General features: G+C 38.4%; 1 protein-coding gene across 5 annotated transcripts in view; it reads right to left on the bottom strand.

Moving 5' to 3' along the window:
• Positions 1-787: 787 nt before the first annotated feature.
• The window catches only part of CHD7 (chromodomain helicase DNA binding protein 7), a 131,874-nt gene continuing 111,799 nt past the window's right edge, over positions 788-20,862 (bottom strand). For all 5 annotated transcript variants that reach the window (XM_027741665.2, XM_039390393.1, XM_039390392.1 and 2 more), the window contains 19 exons: positions 20,645-20,755; positions 20,353-20,558; positions 19,204-19,403; positions 18,441-18,600; positions 15,358-15,447; positions 14,650-14,753; positions 13,153-13,282; positions 12,801-12,873; positions 12,528-12,582; positions 11,595-11,823; positions 11,219-11,427; positions 10,405-11,082; positions 9,852-10,012; positions 8,025-8,252; positions 7,351-7,794; positions 6,554-6,775; positions 6,002-6,142; positions 5,412-5,516; positions 788-4,623 (listed from right to left, as the gene is read on the bottom strand). In XM_027741665.2, the coding sequence (XP_027597466.1) occupies positions 3,670-4,623; positions 5,412-5,516; positions 6,002-6,142; positions 6,554-6,775; positions 7,351-7,794; positions 8,025-8,252; positions 9,852-10,012; positions 10,405-11,082; positions 11,219-11,427; positions 11,595-11,823; positions 12,528-12,582; positions 12,801-12,873; positions 13,153-13,282; positions 14,650-14,753; positions 15,358-15,447; positions 18,441-18,600; positions 19,204-19,403; positions 20,353-20,558; positions 20,645-20,755 (4,500 nt within the window). In that variant the 3' untranslated portion in view covers positions 788-3,669. The remainder of the gene's footprint in view (positions 4,624-5,411; positions 5,517-6,001; positions 6,143-6,553; positions 6,776-7,350; positions 7,795-8,024; positions 8,253-9,851; positions 10,013-10,404; positions 11,083-11,218; positions 11,428-11,594; positions 11,824-12,527; positions 12,583-12,800; positions 12,874-13,152; positions 13,283-14,649; positions 14,754-15,357; positions 15,448-18,440; positions 18,601-19,203; positions 19,404-20,352; positions 20,559-20,644; positions 20,756-20,862) is intronic.

Genomic DNA, 20,862 nt, shown 5'->3' on the forward strand with positions numbered 1-20,862 from the left:
ATGTGCAGTCAGCGCTCTTTCCCCCTGAGGAGAGTCAGAAAATGTTCATGGGCTGGCACCTTTCAGGCTGCCAGGGAAGAGTTTGGAGGCAGCAGGACCAAGAGCCCTCATGCCCTCACATTATCGGACCCCAGCCGCGATGTTAAGGATTCAGAGGTAGCTGAAACACGTGGTGCAGAGCAACAAAAGTATTAAATGCTCCAAGCAATTTTGTTCACCATACAAAATTAAATGTGAAGCTGAATACTAAAAATACAACTGAATACCACCCCCACCCCTCCCCTCAATCTTAAGTTCCTCTCAAATGAGGAAGTGCTTAATGGCAGAGGTCCTCAACAGAAGTGTGTTATTTCAATACGCAGTACACTTTGATATTTGACGTTAATATGAAACGAGACTGAAGCTGGCAGAAAATACCTGCGACTAGTTTAGGAATTTGTCCACTATTTCATCAGTGACAGTTTTCAACACTCACACTTGAACCATTTCTCCCTTATTAAAAAATATGTCTGTAATAGCTTGAGCAGATTTGTTGTTCAGTTCTGCACACGATGCACACAGAACAGGCTGTGATAGCATGCAGATCACTGCTGTACTTTGACACAGGTACTTGCTTCTTAAAAGTAACAGAGAAAGTAACTTATATTCCTCAATAATGCCATTATCATTTCCATGAACATTAGGAGGTCCAGCAAAAAAAATGGTTGGTGGCAAATGAAAGGCTCCTCATCAAGACAGACAGAAAGGGTGCTCCAGATGTGAATCAAGTGCAGAATAGTATCTGATCTGTGCATCTTACTCACGTAAGCTTTTATTCATTTAGACACACTTTAAAACTCCGTAAGAATATTTGCAATAATTAACATGTAAAACTCTGTCAAATCAAAGAAAAACCTTCATATTTTCATGTAATACATTTCTCGGACATTAGATGGCAATCCCCCCACTTCGTTTTTCATACAAGGGGCTCATATCCCTTCCAAAAATCAAATGTCACCATCTTTTCAACAGGTGAGGGGTCTGTTTGGCTTGTAGGAAGCAAGGCTGTTCAGAAAGCACAGAGGCTCTCACATTCCCATGGCATTCATTCCATTGCAGCAGTTCTCCAATTTTCTTTGAGTAGGAAAGGCAGATGAGTAATACCATCATGGAAGATCCTTGTCCTAGGGGTAAGATTCACTCACTTGTCACTTGGACATTCTACATCACAACTTGGATGTTTTCATGTCAAAAACCTATAGGCAGAAATAGGCGGTTACAAAATTTCCCCATTTTGACAGCGGAGAAAGGGACGTAGTATGGCATTTAACAATATAATTTCTAGTCTTGCCAATTAAAGAGGGTCCTCTCAAGGGATATCATTAGTTCGTGTAAATCTTTTCTGGGAATTATAAAACTGAAATGAAAAAAAAACGAAAAGAGGTTATTTGGTACAGTATATGGAATACGCACAACGGGAAGCACCTACCAACTCTTATAGTGGGAATTCTATAGGTAGGAGAAAAAATAAGACATGGCATTTAAACAACAGCTGAAACGAATTCAACAGAGTATGTAACACACCTGATCAAGTTAATGTACCTTGGCCTTCAGCCTCTCACTTTTTATCGCGGTTTACGTGTGATGTTTTAGAAAGAGGCAGGAATAATACACCTTGTCAACCATTCTGTGATGTACATGGTGGGGGGAATCCTTCCTGACCTTCATTAACTCCCTATGATCTATTTAAGTGGCAGTACAAGACATCCTGACATCTATTCATTTCAACAGTGCGTGCCTGTGATTCATTCACACAAAATTCACTTCCTAAGCCTTCATTTCTCATCTACTTTCATCGTCTATGAAATGTTCCTTTCAAGCCAAGTTCACCCCTTTTCATACGTCCCCCTTGGGACCAAATTTTGCCCTTGCAATACTTGTCCATTTGAGCTCTTGTGCAAATTCACAGTGTACATGAGAGTGAGGTTTGCAGCTCTCCAGCATTCCAAAAGCACAGATAATATTAGTCCTAAAGATAGGGGTCCACCCACAGCTGGCTTCTGAAATAGCCAATTTTTTATGTACTCCACTGAAAATCTAACCTTTTATCCTCACTTTTGAGCTGGTTGTGTATGTGTGTGTCAAGGTGACAACACCGTGAAAACAGAAGTTCTCAAATGGTACATTATCTCGAATATCAAAAGGTCACAAAAGGGTACAAATCGGTAGCTCTCCAGAAGAGACACTGGTTTTTATGAAAAGTGGGTCAGTTTTAGTTTCATGTAGGTTGTTTGACACAGTGGTTTCTGGCATCACAAGCTCTGGTCTACAGGATACCACAGAGCCTTTGTATCCCTTGCTGTCACTACAGCATTGTGTTTTTCTACCCATTAACCAAGGATAAATGACCTAGATATTGTGCCTATTAAAGCCTCATTTTTCTTTTGCCCTTTTGTTCTTTAGTGTACCACATTATCACATGCTGAACACATTTAAAGTATTCTCAGTCTCTCATGCCCCTTTGAAGGAGTAAAGTAGGGATTTTAGCGTGCATTTCTGTAGAGTTACTTAGAGTGGAAAATATGAAGGCAATTCAAGGTTTCTCTTCCTGCCTAGTCCCCTGAAGACGATCAGTTTAGCATTTACAGCCACTAATCTATAAAGAATATAGCAGGAAAATGCTATAAAAAAGCCACAAATGCAAATACAGAAAGTGAACACCAGTTTTGATGTCCCTAAACACTACATTCTATAATTACATCTCTGCATATCATGGGTCACTTTTATTAAAAGTATCATTACTACAGTTGGCAGCAATTTACATCTTATCTTACATGATAGCAGTTTCCAAAGAAAAAAAATAAAAAGACATCACAACAAAGAAAAACAATACATTTACAAAGTCATGTCTGTAAACTTCAAGGCTAGTTTAGAGTTGAGGTAATGCTGTTTAGCTTTGTGGCTAAAGTAACAAAGTCCTTTAATTTAAAAAAGGTACCTGATTTTTTTCTTTTTGTTTATACCAGTGCATTACAAGATCACGAGACGATTAAACTGTAGCTTTATCCTGTAAGAACCTTCTCCGTGGGTTAATTTCCAAAAGGTACTCTTCACATTCAACAGCTGCCTTATTATTGCTGCGTCTCAAGACAGAGACATTCACACTATCATGAAGATTGTCAGAGAGAGAGTGTGTGTGTGGGTGTGTGCGCGCATGTGAGCGGGTGAACTCCCATACAGTCAAAATGAAGCGCGAGTACGATATGTATGGTGAATTTCATCTTGACCTTCACAGCAAAAAAAAAAAAAAAAAAATTTAAATATATAACTTCATCCTTCCTTTAAGCAGCACTTCCTTCTATTAGTGCCACTTGATTAAAAATTGCTGCTTATTCATAATACCAATGGTACCAAAAGAAAAAAAAGCAGAGCATTATGTCAATTTCCTTAAAAAGACATGATCACCTCTCAAATTTCATCTCTCCTAGGGATAATAAATAATGCACTGCACAATACTTAATGACCAAGATACCTTTTGACACATCTGTATAACATGACTTGAACTTTTTTTTGCTACACTATGTTACAGAACAGCTTATAAAAACTAAGTATGGACATTAACTGTGAGTGTAAACAGTAGGACTACCACTTGTCAAAAGTTTAAAACACTTTAACTGTAACTGGTACTGGTTATTCATCGTTTTCATTGTTTTCTATTTCTTCCCCCCCATCAAGTGAGTCTAATTCTTCACCCTGTGCTATTTCATCTTCTAAAACGGAGGAATCTGCAGTTTTATCAAGGCTCTCCTCTGCATCACTGCCTTCGAGATTTTCTTCATCTTTAAAGGCAGCTCCTTCAGTTTTGTCAGTAGCCTTCTCTTCATTGGAGCCCACTGCATTCTGAAGTCCTGCTAGTGCTGGGAAACCGGGCAGAGTCAATCCTCCCAGTCCTGGAGGTAGAAACATAGATGGATAGAAGAGGCCAGGAGCCATGGTGGACAGCAGGAAAGGATTGAAGGCCAGAGGGTTTGTGGGCAATCCAGTGTTGGTGGTGGTAGTAGTGGTGGCAGTGGCGGTAGTTGCCGCAGCAGCAGCACTGACAGATCCATTCGCAGAGTCAGTAGCAGAAACAGTGTCTGTGCTTTTCTCAGAGTCTTTGTTCTCCTCTTCATTCTCATTTTTCTTCTCTTCAGCTTTTGAAGCACCATCCTCAGTCTCTCCTTGACCGGAAGCAGTAGTGGCATTTCCAGTAGTAGCTGTTATGGGGTTATTCAACAATCCGCTTAGTCCAAACATATTGGGCAATCCTGCCATCCCTGGCAACATCAGAGGCAACATGGCAGCTGGATTTTTAGTGTCCCCTCCAGCAGCAGCAGCTGTTGCTAGCCCTGGCGGAAAGCCCATGAGGCCTGCGAGCTGGAGAGACTGCAGGTTCTGTAGGTTCTGTAGGCTTGTGAGGTCCATTCCAGCAAACAGACTGTTCATAAGTAGTGGGTTGATTCCCGAAGTTGATGCTACAGCAGCAGCTGCTGCAGCTGCTTTGGCAATTTCACTTTTTGGCCTTCTTCCTCTTCTGCTTGCTCCTTCCTCCCTCACAACAGGTCCAGTGAGAAGACGGTCAAACATGGACTCTGGAACAAAACCCTGAAAGGGGGAGGCAAAAAGCAGGCTTTATTCTCATTTAGCTTTTATAGCTTTTAACAGTTAACTAATGACGATGGAAGAAACAGAAGGGATTTCAGCATACTCCAAAAGTGGTTTGTTTTTTTCACCCTGGCAAATGGTGACTAGCTAGCTACTAAAGTGAATGGCAGCAGAACATGTAAGGAAAGCTGAAGAAAGCAAGATCACAGATTTTTTTTACACTTAAACACAACAGTAAAACAATACATGCTGAAACTCCGTAGCTTCATTAAAAAACCAACCTGATATGCTGCAGTCATGAATTCATATCTTTGTAATTCATACTGAATTTCAGTTAGTAATATTCTATTAAATTGAGTACTTGCAAATTTTATCCTTTATTTTCAAACAAATGTTGTAAAATAAAAGGCAGAAAACCTATTCCTTTGATGTTGCCTGTTATCGAGACAATGACATGTATTTCTGTCATGAATATGACAAAAATTTTCTTAATAGTTCCTAATTACAAATACCTGTATTTATTAAGGATTGTTTTTTATAAAAAAAAAAAAAATGCAGAACAAATGCTGAAGGCTACCTTAACTGTGGCTGATTTTTTGAGTATATTTCAACCCCACTCTCCAGCAGCCTCCTATCACCATCCCCCCTGAGCTGGGTTAACTCCTACACAGACATTACAATTTTCTCAAAACCAACTTTGAGATAAAGACTTAATGATCAATTTAAAAAACCTTCAACTTTTCTGTGCTATAATCTACAGTGAAGCATGGAATGAGAGTTTCACTTACAGACTGTTTAACAATGTCAGTCCAATCTGGAGCAACAGCAAATTCAGGATTTTCTTCCAGCCATCTTGGCAAGTCCTTCATTGGAGGGGCCATGGCTCCACCCATCTAATGGAAGAGACAAGGTTAATACTTTAACAAAAATTCAACAACAAAACCAAACGACTACCTATATGGACATTTTCTCTCTGTGCACTTTCATCTCTGAGGGATAGCAGGGAAGACTTTCCGTTCAGACTGTGGAGAACTACATGGATATCTGAGTTGAAAAAATTATGTTTTAAAAAAATCATGTTTTAAAAAAACAGTTAAGTGTTGCAGCTTAGGCAGGCCTGGTAATAAAATCTAAATCTGATGTAAGGAAAAAATGTGCTATATAGGTTCAAAAAGTATCAACTATTCACTCAAGTGACTAATATGAACATATCAGAAGAGCAAAGGAGGAATTAAAGGAACCAGGTGGCACAGCCCGGTACGAGTAACTGCCAGTGTCAAATTATTAAACCTTCTGTTTAAAAGTTTGGAGTAGAAAGCCTGCTTTCCACATGAAAAGACATTATTAAAGACCTTAACTGAACTAACTTAATTTTTACCTTCTTTCCATTTCGTTTATTTACAACAGGTACCCTTTCCTCTCCTGTCAAGGTGTTTATATCCAGTTTATTAGGGTTTCGACATCTGTGTCGTTTTTGTTTCGGCTTCTGAAATGGGGAAAACAGCACATCTGCACTCTTCTGGAAAGGAGAGAAATGTATTGCTTTTTAGTTTCTCATTTTCTTGACAAAAATCACCAATCACAGCACCCCTTTTCACAACAATTTTAAGAAGGGGTCAATTACTTTACTCTCAGATTATGTCAGGAGAAATTTTTCTTGTATCAGATGAAGAAATTCTACAGAACTTGACAAACGCTGTTCTAATGTTGTTAGACACAAATATTAAGAAAGGAAAAGCAACTCAAACATCCTAATGCCACTTGGGTGTTTAGATACATTAGTAAGGATGGCTAAAGAGAAAACCTCCACTGAAAACCAAGTTACAAAATCGAATGACTATGTCCAATGTGAGGAAATTCATTCTGACATCTGTAAAACTAACTTTTCCATTAATACTATAGAACAACGCTTTTAGAATCACATACTTACTGGTACATAACTTGGCATATCTACAGTGTAAGTAGGATGCAATTTAAGCCATTCAACTAAATCCTTGTTTTTCGGAGCATCCTCTCCCACCAGCCTGGTCCCATCCTCTAGATTGATTACGGGGATGCGAGTGTCTGGGTCTAATTGACCAGGAGATGGAATGTTCCTTGCTGGTAGGGCTTCCATATCTTCTTCAAAAGCTTTGGTCACTTCCGCATCCTCCTGAAAACAATAACATCTGTATTAATTCTCACTTCAAGAGAACAGCTGAAGAAATAATTTCAGGGACTGACCGAAATGTTCCAGATTTTGCATACACAAGAGTTAATGGGGTTTAAATATTCATACTATGTAAAGCAATATTGTTGCATTAGAAAATTTTGTAAATTTAGCATCCTTGAACAATAAAGAATATACAGCTAAAGACAAAGCAGTTTTTGTGTCTTTCTAGTCAATGTCCTTCAAGACCCTCCCCTCCCTTTTCAACACAGCAAGGATGACATACTGAAGCCTCAAAATGTATGTTGTTGACATATATTATGTTAAAAAAAAAAAGAAAGTAATTTTGAAAGTAGGAGCTACTTAAAACTCAGCTATAATTTGCTAGAGTAAAATCTTGATGTGAGCATTTTGTTTGGTTCAAAAAGTAGTAACAGCTCTAAACAAAGAAAAACGTGGTTGGGCAAAAACTGTATGTCACTAATAGGGAGAGTATAACAAGACTTTAAACACATTCAGGAGGTACCAGAGACAGAACAACAAATATGAGACAAAAAGGAAAAAGGTTGTGGTCTTACTACAGTCAACGATGTCCGTTTGTTGCTCATAAATAACAGATCAAGCCCTTCTACATTTTTCCTCCTTCCTCTCCTCCTCTTCATGGGCGGTTCTCCATCTATTAAAGAGCCATTTAGTAGATGCCTTGTGGGTGTGCGTGAAAGACCTGCTTGCAGCAGCTCCATTTGAGTTTTAAAGGCATCAGACATGGGTGTGGAGACATTAGGCAAGATAAACTTTGAAGTAACAGACGAAAAATTTGAGGTAGAACTTGTTGCCTCTCGTGAGGCCTTTGATAAATCTACAACCTTTTCTTGTCCGTTTTCTGAGACCACCTGAGACTCACGTAACTGGGCAACCATTTCCATAAGATTTCTCCTCTTGGCAGCTCTCTCAGCCTCAATTTCAATCTTTCTTCGTCTCCTCCTCCTCTGACGTGGAACTGATAAATTGAGTGCATCTTCCTAATGAAAAATGAGCATTTCCAAGCATTAGCAAAGCCCTGTTTGCTATGCTCAATTTAAAATAAAACTCCAAACATATAACTCTGAAAACAAAGCCTTCATTTTATTAAAAGAAACACTTTTACCTTTTTCCTATTTTATTTAAAGACATGCTATTTTTTTGTATTATGCAGAAGAAGAACCTGCAAGATAAAATGTTCTTTGTAAAAAAGAGAAAGATGCAGGCTTGCCTTTGATAACTGAGGAGAAGCAGTGATATCTTCACTGCCACTGACGCTGGCTTGACCAACCATGGAGAGCTCTGCAAAACTCCTTTTTTGTAGAGGGCTGTCCACAGCTGTTGGAGTATACCCAGGTATGAGCCCCTGGAAATCAAACATCTGGCGCCTATTTACTGGCCACTTCCCTTTCAGCACTGCTTCACAGATGTTGTCTAATCGGTTGATCATTACTCGGTCCTGCATAAAGGAAAAGTATGTAATGAACCTTAAATGCAGAAGTCACCTTTTAAACTCAAATGAGTATTATGATGCAATCCAGTTTCCAGAGCTTAAGAAATACATTCAAAAACAACTATGCTTGCATATTAGGATAAACCGATCACCTTACAAGAAGATAACACACAATTTTATAGAATAAAACACCACTAGGATTTAAAAGTTGCACTTATATTGGGGGGAGCAAGAACTAAAAAGAGACCAAGTTTTCTGTGTGACAATGTACTAATTGAAAAATTTAACAGAAACTCACTGTTGTTTTACACTGCAAACCTTCAGTAGTTAGCAAAATCAACAGTTAGGAGGGGAAAATCAAAACATCTGCAATCAGTATCTTAAAGCTGCAGTTCTTGAGATCCAAGAGGCTGGATCTGAAATTCTGTCCTAGGAAGTGGATCCTCATTAGCGTCACTATTAATAAAGTTCAACATTATGAAACGGGCACCAACCTAGGGACATCTAATGAATGTCAATTTTCATTCCACGCCCATTATCACTTCAAATTTCACTGAAGCGTGTACACTAAAAATCTCTAATTATGTTTATTAGTCTACTTATGCCGAACCTATACAGATGAAGGATTTTCTGTTCTACTTTCACACTATGACTGGAATAAGATTTTAGCCCATGTTTCCAAAATACTTCCGAAAGCAGAGGAGAATTATTTGATTTTTTTCCATTTCGGTATTCAAGCACATTCTATGTGCCTGAAGTAGTAGAAACTTCCAAACTACGAGAAATACTGTTGGTTAGGGAATATGAGCATCAGTTAGCTTCCTGAACAGCAAAACAGTGCAAAAGCCACTAGCAAATCTCAGCAGCTGCAACAGACTGCTTGCTTTCCCCAGAAATAAGCCTATTAAGAGCAAGGTCCTCCCGCCATGCTCCCCCTTCCCCCCCACCCCAAACCAGATGGCCCTGTTATGGTGATTAGTAAGCTTAAGACTATTACTACTTTATTTTTCTCTCTCCCCTTACTGCAAAGGAGAGTACTAAATTAAGTATGGATTTATTACAAGGTTACAGTTTTGCATTTTTAAAAACATTTTATACTAGATAATTTTCTGCATTGTTACCAAAATAAGGTACAGCTTTATCCTATCTAAAACTGCAGCTTATGTTTGCAGGATACCTTAATACAATTACATCTGTCAACATTACATAATGGCTTAGATCATGTAGGTCACCAAAACTCTTCTCTACAACCTCCTCACCCCACAATAAAGTGGTGATCGTAGAAAGTCTCATTTCTCAATGCTGCAGATCGCTCTGGAGACAAAATTCATAATTCAAAATTGTATAGTGGTGCAAGAGGTGGGATGTTGCTGACATAGTTATGGACCCTATGAAGAACTCACATCTGCCATGTTTGTTGTTTTAATAAATGACACTATTTTCAACAAAGCAATTTCTTTCATTTCCACTGCTAATTTGTATGAAATAGAGGCATAAAGTGCTATTCCACAATCGTTCACAGAAAATAGTCTCTTGCCTGTTAGAAGTATCATACAAAGTTTGTTGTTATATTGAAAAAGACATATCTTTCTACCCCTAACCAACCTTAGGCCAGAAAGAGAAGGCAAATGTTCTCTCATGAAGCAGCTGAACCACAGAGGGATCACCATCTTCCATGTAGAATCCATCGCGTGTTTCGTCCCTTGCAGTACTCATAGAGGCATTGCTTTCTTCATCAAAATTCTTACCCTGAGAAACTGCTCCTGCTGAATAACAACCATGACCAGGCATTAACATCCAATGTCAACCTAACTAGACAGGCTAAGGCAACCAGGCTGGACACAACATTTCTAACTCGGGCTTTTGTTCAGTAATTACTACAGCAGAGCCTTAGCCTTCTGCATTTGGCACAGAGACCATGCTTACTGGCTGAGCAAGCTCTCTTGAAAATTATCCCTTGTGGGGGAATACCCTGCTGATGCTGGATGGTTCCTATGAAAGCTTATCTAGACACCTGATATATGGAAGGGCAGAGGAACTGCTACCTACAGGCCATCCCACACTCCATAATGGCACCACGTGTGCCACTTACCAGCTGGCTATAACAACTCTGGGACTCACAGTTAAACATGCAGAACTCATCTGACCTATGCATTACCTTCAGGTTGGGAGGATTCTTCTGATTTATCATCATCATCCAGTTTCTCCTCTTCATCTTCTTCCGAACCTTTCTCAGAAATAGATTTTGGATCTACATCTGTACTCATTTCTATGTCTTTCAATTCACATTTAACAGAGCCAGGCTCAGCCTCAGCATCACAGTCTGGTTTAGTGTCCTTATCTGCAATATCAGTTTCCTCTTTGATATCAGACTTTTCTTTGGCTGCTGCATTTTCAGACCCTTCAGCTTTAGACTCTGTTTGTTCCATAGTCTTTTCTTCTTGTACTGGTGTGGATGGGACAATAGGTGGTGTTTGACTGCAGCCAGCACCCAGAGGGTTTACAGAAGAGACAGTATTTGCGTTGCCTGTCCCTCTGTTTTGAGCAAAGTTCTTGTGAGCCTCAAGAAAAGAGAGTTCAGGATCATTCAGAATGTGATAATCTGTCCTACTGACTCCATGTTTAGCAGCACCAATCAGTAAGTCTTTGTCATGTTTACCACACTCCCACCACTCTGGCAGGTCCAAACTTGGTTGGCAAAGTTTTAGCCTCTCCCCCAGCTGCGGGTGATGGAGAACCTGTTCACGGATTTTCCGCAACAGTTCTATGCGATATAAAGTTCTAGAAGCACGCTCTTCTGTGATTGGTTCGATCATTGTGGAAAGATCAGGTGGTTCTGCAATGACATCAATTTGTATTGTTTAACATGGATTAAACGTACACTTATATTAAAATTGTTACACCTGGGCAGGAAGTTTCAACAGTTCCACTGTCAATAGTCATGTTGATTTCCACAGGTAGTTAAAACTTACCATCGTCTGGTTTGACTGGCATTCGGCACACTCGTCTACACATATTCACAAAGCCATTAAAATACTTTTCCAAGCTTTCATCGGACTTTTTATCAAGCCTGGCAAATGCTCGAAATTGGTTCCACTCAAATTGATGTTTTACAGGATCGAAAATAATTCCAAAAGTAGACACCACACGATAAAAATCAGCTTCTTCTCTTCTTGTCCATCTAGTCAAGAAAGAAGCAAGAGAAGTGAGGCCACCAAATAAACAAGAATCCAAACATAGTTTAGATGCCCCAAATCCCCCTTAGTTACTCTTTCAAAACAGAAGAGCATCACTGGTGACACGCAAGCTCAAACAGCATTTAAAGAAAGGTATCACTGAGAAACTCACTTCTGTCGTTTTTCAGTTATTATAGCTTCCCTTTCTGCTTCTAGTGCCCTCACTTCTTCTCGAGGCCGACGTCTCCTGCGGTCAGTCTTCATTAGTGCCTCTTGCCTCATTTGTTGCCTTTTATAGCTGCGCTGATAGGCAGTAATGAGGCGACGCAGACGAGTAGTCAGGGTTGAAGTGTTGGGCCAGTAGAGTTGGCCTAAGTCAGCATTGCTTTCACTGTGCTTGTCTAGAGAAGAGAGAAGTATTACCAACACTAAACATTTCAAAGTTTCTATGGCTATAAGTGGATCCCGTTTTATCAGATAAGAACATGTGCCTCTAATAATGGTGCACAACAAATTAGAAACAGGATAACCATTGGTAGGAGATTAAAAAATAGAATCAAATCATCCAACTCTAAGAACTCAGAAATGCTTGTGAAGCATTTAGAGATAACAATCAAGCATTATTATTCAGTGTTATGAATTCAAATATATTATGAACACTGTAGGTACTTAAATTAATGCAATGCATCTTTAAATACATTACTAAGAATATTATTCTCCCTCTGAGGAAACACCTATGTTTATCATTTCCCACTTTATTATTCTCACTTAAACTTGGCAGTTTTCCTCCATACTGAGGAAACAACAGATCTGTAACTTCCAAGATTATCTCAGCAAAACCATCAACGGCTGCATTATGAAACATCCGGTATTTACCATCACAGTTTCTACTATGTAATTAAAAATCCAGAGAACTATAATGTGGATTATTTAAAGACAGTAAATAATTGTTTTGTAAAACGTGAAGCATGAAGAAATTTGGCAGTAAAAAGTTTACTGTGGTACTGCCCCAAAACATCACCTATCCCCTCATAGTAATATAAACAGTCCACCTTTCACTAAACAATTCCTTTTTGCCTTCCTAATTTCTTTGCTACAGCCTTACTTGAGTGTATTTCTATGGACTCCTCTTTGTCTTCTGGAGGTGAGTTTGCAAATTCCTTGGGGAGAAGACAGAAGTTATTTTAGTTTTCAGTTTTGACCATATGTCATCATTTGAGAAGAAAAATACGTCATTTCTCAAGTAGAGCAGCAAACAATCTTTGTAAGGTGTGTTTATCTGGTAGCTCTCAAAGCTAAGAACTGCACATTAAAATAAATATGGACAATCAGTTATAATTATATATATTTGTAAATACAGAAAGTTGGAAGTTCTTACATCAATTTCATCCTTGAAAGGAGTTCTGGTTGGTTTATATTCTGGATCTTCATCCTCTCTGTCAAATTCACCCCTATAAAATATTTAGATGAAATATTTTCAAGAAGTATACTGTTTTTGAGGGGGGCTGATTTTCTGGACAGAAGCAAAAAAGCTACAAATGCCACCAGTATGGTGTACCAAGTTACACATTTATATTTCATGCTCAACTGTGTAAACCACTCTATGTACTTTGAACATCATATGGTCACTTCATATCCTCAGGCAACATGTAAGTAAAATATGACATATGAACTCATGCCAACATATACAATGCCGATAAAGTTTATTAATTTTTTCATGTCCTCCTTACCCATCACCGCCATCTGCTAACATGTCTGTCCCTCTCTGTTCAGCAGCTATGGCCTTTGCATCAGGCATGCCAACCCGTTCCAGAAAGCACAGTGCTGGATCAGCTCTCATAGAATTGTACTTCTCATAACCTGCATGCAGAGTGGGAGACAAATGTTTTTTTAAAAGCTATGACCAACTGTGAGTAGAACAGGTTTAGGCACTAGAAGTACAACTTCCTGGATTCATTTATTTATTTTTAAATAAAACAAAGGAGCTGTCACCATGCTGCAAACAATCACTTCATTCACATAGAGAAATTGTTCATATTGGCAAAATCCATCAGCACAGAAACATTTTCCCATCAATAACATTAATGAATGGAAGATAGTGAAGAAAGCATTGAATTTAATGTTGTTACAAGGTTAAGCAAAAACCTTTCACAAGCGAAAAACTTGAAGTTTCCTATATGACTTTTGCACTGGATCTCTACATTCGATACTTGCCTGTGGAAACACACAGATGTGAATGGAAACACACACATACACATTTTCTATAGCTCCAGCCCTGCTGGAACCCTCAATATAGGCTGAAAAAATGCTGTATACATGGGTTATACATAAGGCCAACGAACCTGTCTTATTAGGTTTAGGATGATGCATGTCAGTAAGATGACACTGTTCCCTCTATGGTTTTCAAACTGCTGTTTGCTTTTTTACTGCCCAAGTTGACTAGATGGAAAATGGCAGATCCCAACAGTGCACTGCAGGAAAATGATTTTTAGACTAGACTTGCCTCAGCTGAGCCCACAACACAGAGCTGCTGTACATAGGCAGAACAGCACAATTCAATTAGGATTTGTACTACAACACACTGCTCCTAACTGCTGTAGAGCCTCAAGCCAAACTGTAATCATGAAAGGTTTTATAAGCCATCATTCTCCCCTTTAGTCAGGCTGGGCTGCTGAGAATACCTCTGCGACCTCCAGAGAATTGGGATTATAATCAGGAATCGCTCACTGTATATATCATGCCAGCTCTGCATCCCCAGCCTTTCAAAGTTAACAAGGCTGCATCCCACTCAAGGGAGCCGGGAGTTCTCAACACTGACATTTGTGAAATATTGCTTGGAACAAAGCCCAGGAGGCACTTGTACAGATTAATAGCAGAGGTTAAGCCCACCGTCCACTTTGACACTGGTTGGCAGAGTTAGCAAGTGAAGCAGTGCTGGAAGCAAAGTTTATGGAGATCTATCTTACTATTTGGCTATTATTTAAACAAATATGGCTTTGTTTTATTTACAGCCAAGAAAGTAATGTTTTCTTCTCAAATGTTCTGCAAACATTTAAAAACAGCATCTGATATTTACAGCTCATATTAGGTTTTTAATGCAGGCAAGAAAAAAAGGGAGATACAAGCCAACAGTTCTTTGGAACAATACTTGTTAATATTATGACTGAACCGTCCTACACACTGAAAGCTTTACAACTGAGTTTTGTTCAGAGTGAGACATCACTTACCGTGTTTAAAAACTCCAATTAAAAGGGATTTATCTGCCTCCTTATCCCACCAGTCTGCAGGAACTTCGGCATGGAATGGCTCAGGTATCCACACATCTACCTCACTGTGAAGACAGCATTATATACTTTCTCAAAGGTATTACTGACAAAGATTTTAAAACAAAACAAGACAAACACAAACAACAAAAAAAAGGGGAAAAAACCCAAACCAAAAACAAAACAAAAAAAACCAAAGCAAAATAAAAACAATCTCCCAAGTGGTAAATATTAACTTTGAGGGGGGAAAAACACCCTGAAACCCAACACAGAAACTGAAATATCCCAAAAAATAATTAGGATGGTTAAACAAACAAACAAAAAACCAACCAACCAACCAACAAACCCACAACAAAAAACCCCCAACATTAGGCTATTTTGGGAGTGGAATGGTTATCTAAATATGATTCATTTAAAGTCTTAGTATTTTTTTCATTTTTTAAATTGTGATAGAATAATCCCTCAATATTAGCAGACCTGTAAATCCACTTCTGTCATTTCCCACATTGTTTCCTCCCCCAAGAAAATTGCCCGCTGCGCTTGATAAAATAATAAGGCTGCTTGAAAACACATATAAAGGGTGACAACCTTTAAACGTTGCATTATTAGAGTATGTGTACTTTATAAAAGCCAGTGTCATAAAGCAAAAAATAAACCTGCACTTGCACTAACCTTGAGTCAGCACCCTCTAAGATCTTGTCTGCTTGGTCCCCTATAACTTCTTGTCGTAGATAGTAGAGCATGCGGACACGCAGCAGGACCCTGGAGAGGAAGGCAGAGGGGGGAAAAAGTTCTTAACTTCAGGACTGTTTGCCAACAGTGGCTTTTGGCAGCTGCTGCTGTTCATCCATCATCCTGCCAAGGCTGATTAGCCATGCTGTATGGTAGGCTTGAAGCGTGACAGATGGTGGCACATAATCACCTCTGTGTGGTGCTTTCTGCTGGCTTCCAACAGGCCTGCCTGGCAACTGCTTACACTGCACAGAGAGGGACCCAGCTCAGCCCGGCCTCGGCGCATTTCATTTAGTTCTACCTAGTGCAGCTTGTGAAGTTTAGACACGTACTCTACCACTGCCTCTGAAGTATTGAAGCAAGTTTGTAAACAACTGAGCAGATGGCTTTCAGTAACTGTTCTGCTTCATTATCTCATAAAATTTCCTCAGCTGCTGCCTTAATACCATTTTTGGAAGCACATCAGAAGTTGTAGGAATAAACGAGATATAAAATCTGGTTTTACTACCTTACAATAAACCCTCAATATGGAATGTCAGGTTTTTCAGATTATACAACTTTTTGCTTCTGAGAATGGGGGAGAAAAATAATCCCCCATTTCCCTTGAGAGATATTAACTATTTTTACTCTTTATAGTTCAAACTGCTATTTAATTACCTATGCACAACTTAACTGCTACAAGGAAGTGAAAATCTTCATGGTTTATTTTTCCCCATTTCTGCAATACTACAGTCATTTGTGGAAGCACTGTCAGGTGTTGTGGTCACACTTGAAGCTGGCAGGAGAGAGAATGGCAGACTGGCTTTTCAAGGAGACTTGAAATGAGGTCATTTCTGTAGAAAAAGTATCTACCTGAAAATAATCCTGCTCTCCTATGTTTACCCAATTCAGGGCACCCCCTGCTGCCTAGTTCACGAAGTAAAACCAGTACTGGCTAAGATGGAGATTACTCAGCCTGCCCTCTCACTGTATTTAAATCCAACACAGCAACTGTCAAATTGCTGCTGCTCCTGGAATAGCAAGGGTGACCAGGGAAGCAGTAATCTGATCACCCACTTGCATGAAAAATTTAGACCACCACCAGTTTTGAGAGCTCCTCATTAGAGACCTGATGCAACTAGAGCAATACCCGGTTTCACACGTGTTACTCAATCAAACCTCGAAGAGGAGGGATTTGAATGAAGGTCATGTCTGCAATTCAAAGCATGTCAGACATGTTTCTTTTTGTACGCACGGTAACTGGGACCAGTAAGGTGTCCCTGCTCCCTGTGTGGCTATGTAAAGAAGCTGTTGAGGGTCTCTATCATCTTAGTATGAAGCAATAGCAGCTGTTACATCAAGCCAAAGAGGAGGAGCAGGAAATAAAACCCAAGATCAACCAAAAACCAGAGGCTCTTTGAATCTTTCAGGAGTCCTATGCATTAAACCAGCATACATGGTACACAAGAACAGGACATCAGTTCTTATAAAGCCAACTGCTACTGGTACCTTTGAAAGAAATTACTCAGATTATTAACTGGCTTCCACCTCTGTGTGATTTTACCTGTGCTAAACATGTGGCTTCTACAATTCACTTAGTCCTGGTGGATCTGGGAAGTGAAGGAAAAAGATAGCAACTGAAAACATTCTTGCACATTTACCAGTCTTCCCGATCCTTGTAATTGTATTATTAAAGAAGCAATATTTTAAAAAATAATTTGAAGTCTGATCTGCAAACTGATATAACAAGTAATGAAGACATGTTACCTGAAAGATTATAATAATGTTCCAGGAAAGAATTTTATTACTTCAAGAGCAAGTGAAGTGTAATAACAGATCTGAGTAACAGTTCAGAAAAAAAAATAAATCACAAAAAGGTTTATTTGGAAGTGTGCTTGCTAACGGAATTCTATGAGTATCTGTTGTCATCAGCTGAGAATTAAACTTGGTTAGCATCTGGAAATGAGGTAATAAATCCCCTAAATGCCTTTCCTCCTTCACATCACACCCCCTATTGACAGCCCACAGGTACTTTTCAAATCAATAATTTCTTTCCAGTAAACAGCATCAATAAGACACAATACATATTCAAAACACAAAAGTAATGACAACCTTTCAGTAACACTGCATTACAGTTGTATGGTATATATACAACAGTGAGTAGAAATTTAAGAACAAAACCAAATGTCCCAAATACCAAAAGCAAACAATGACCCCTCAACTCTAAAATGAGGTATTTTTGGGACAAGGGTAGGTTCAGTGTCTATAATGGATAATATAGTAGCAAAACTGAGATGGAGTCAAAGGAACCTGACATAAAAATAAGATATTATGAAACAAAAGCCAGAAAACAGGTAAGAGAGTCTCATGTAACAATTAAAAAAAAATAAATATAATGATCTTTATCCCCAAAGGTTTCCAGTTTAGTAACATGTTAGAATTTCAGAAATCAAATCAGGACAAATCAATTCAGGTAAGAGAATTCAGTGAGAAATTTCATCTCAAAGGAGAAAAAAAAATAAATAATCTGTATAATGTGAAGAGCAAGAGAGGAAGGGAGAAAAAGAATGAAGAGAAAAGATATGCCCACATATAGGTGAACTGCTACAAGAAACTCTGGAAACTGGATATATGAGTTTAACATCTAAGGAAGAGAACCATAAGGACATCAGCCTGAGAGACCCCACAAGAAGCATAAGAAGCAAACAGCTTTTGTTTAAAGATAGCCAATTGTCAAGAGAAATAGACAGTGTAGGAATATAGTCTTATGGTAAAAATAATAACTTCATCTGATTCCATTCTTACTTAATAAGTAGACAACAATTTTCTTCAGAACTGTGCTGATCAGTCATAAAGAGCTTACAGAAGTATCCAGATATCTATTAAGATGATTATCACCAAATTAAAAAGTAATAATGGCCTTTACATCCTATTAAATGGCCCTGTGTTCTATTAAATATATCAAAATTAAGTTGCGGACTTTTCAGAAGCATGTAGTTAAAAAAAACCCCAAACCTCTAAATGATACATTTATTAGTACTTACTTATTACAGTGATGTTTGAGATGTTTCCTATAGCTGTCTTCTTGAAATAATACATCTGGATTACAGGTTGTGAGCCAATCGGCATCTTGCAGCATTGGCTGTGAACTCTGGGCTTTTACTTTCTTCCCTTTCCTCCCTCTGGGCACTGGTGCAGACAGACCTAGATAAAACCCAAATATTTCTTACACAATCCGAATAGAAAAACTCTCACCCCAAACTACATTACAAACATACATTTAAAGCTAAGTATCACTGCTATTTTTAATTACTTTGTGGGCAACACAACCACCAAGAACTGAACAGCAACATAATTCAGTACAGAAAATTGCAAGTAACAAAATCAACCAAAACTTTCATGCAAATTTAGGTGTGAAGATTTCAAAAATTCAGAGTGCTAGCCAGAAAATGGTGTTATATAAATATTTCTTGTAAAAACTCTCATGAATCTGAATGGCTGTAAGGAAACAAGCTTTCTGATTTATGGCAATTTAAAAGATATTAACTCCAGCAGTAGGTGCCAGTTAAAACTTATACTAGAATATTTGTTTAAAACTGATTCAAGGAAAAGAACACTGCATTCTACAAAGTGTGTGAGGGAGACTTCCCCTTTAAGTACAGACCAAGTCAAAGCCCACCTTACTCATAAAATCTGACAAGATCCTACGACATGTCAGAATGGCTATAGTTTAAACTAAATACATAGCATGACTGAAGCAATTCTTTCCTATTTACTAGCATCATTATTTGATTGTGGTAGACATACCGGAATGATTAACCAAAGCTCGAGTTTGCCCATCTGCAGTTGGAGTGATCAGATCCCAGATGAAACTTTTGATATTTTCATCCCCTTTGTAATGATTAAGACAATACACCAAGATAGTCCGGCAGATGGTTTCCACATCTTGTTCTGTTAGCTGACGTTTATAGCGCCCGTGTGAGAGGATGTCAGTCCACCGACCCCAGCTATAAGAAAAATATGTTCAATACAACAGCCAGGGCACTGGTATTTTAATTTGTGACTTTCAATTTAACTCCTGGTACCAAGCAAGTTGGGACCTCCTGTGTTAGCACTAATGCGTTTTGCATTTGCAGATTACGTCAGGGAATTCAACCTCCAGCACCAAAGAGTTAAGAATGTTTATTTTACAGAACAGGCAATAAGTTCACTGCTCGTAAAGCTGCAATTGAACTACACTCAAAATAATAAAGTACATATGTTTAACTCTAATGGTCCCTGTAAGCTACAAATAGGAAACTCAACCAATCCCTACAATCATGGGATTTGGAGAATCATTCCTAGTTTGATTCTGAAATCCATTATTAGCAATTGTTGTATTCTACTTCCTAAAATACAGACAATCATTTTGAAGCCCAATGTGTCAGCAATCAAATATAGCTACCTGTTTGAAAAGAGATAAAATTCAAATTGACACATTCAATAGGGAAAAATATAAAGTATAAAATTTAAGTGGTGCCAAAATACCAGAATCTGTGTTGAAAACCTCTAGATTGACTGTTGATTTCAGAACTACATTTTTCTTTATAAATACACTTTTATTACTCTCCTCAACACTTAGAAAACAGAGATTAGAACTCGATAACTCGAGAATATTTACGCTATGAGAAACCAGAAACAAGCATTCCATCATTGCAAAACTATTTATCATACCAGTGAGCTCATAGCCATCTGATAGACACTCAGATACTTTAAACTAAATAACACATATATAAACAACCTATATATATATAGCAACTAAAAAAATCTCACTGGCATGTATACAGCATAATGAGGCAAACATTATACAGTAAGAGATGATGTGAATGTGTCCAAGAGAAGGATGAGTTATTTACTATATATAATTTCTGTATTTTCACATGTTTAGCCACAATCAGTATATTTGTACATCCTTACCCATAAACCAACAAGTTCTTCTCCACCCTGAAACATTCACTTCTTGCATAACCTTGTGATTTGTCCTGAGGTCTACGGGGCTTTGTGCTAGGCTTTTCTTCAGAATCGCTTTCCAAGTCTGAAAACTCCATCAGTTCATCCTCTTTGACTGCACTGTAGAGTCTCGTTTGCTTTCTTACTCTTGGTGTATCAATAACCAGGTTATTCTAAAATAAAAGTGAAAATGTAGAAATTTAGGAGAGGGGAAAAATCCTCAATTTAGTTGTACTAGGAACAATCATAAAGCTCTTACCCTTCCATTTAGAGCATCAATATCCAGCTCAGCTTTCTTCGCCCACTTCTGCCAAAAATTAGGGTCATCCAAAGAAATGTCTGTCCTGTTCCCAGATGCAACAAAACTAGCCTAATAAATGTGAAAACACATGCATTGGTTTCTTAACTACATGCTACAACAAATACCTATTTTTCTCTAGCAAATACACTACTTAGAACTTATAAAATGGTAGCATC

Source organism: Pipra filicauda, unplaced genomic scaffold (assembly GCF_003945595.2).
Source record: "Pipra filicauda isolate LSUMZ 115617 unplaced genomic scaffold, ASM394559v2 scaffold81_size6448238_pilon, whole genome shotgun sequence".
NCBI lineage: Eukaryota > Metazoa > Chordata > Aves > Passeriformes > Pipridae > Pipra > Pipra filicauda.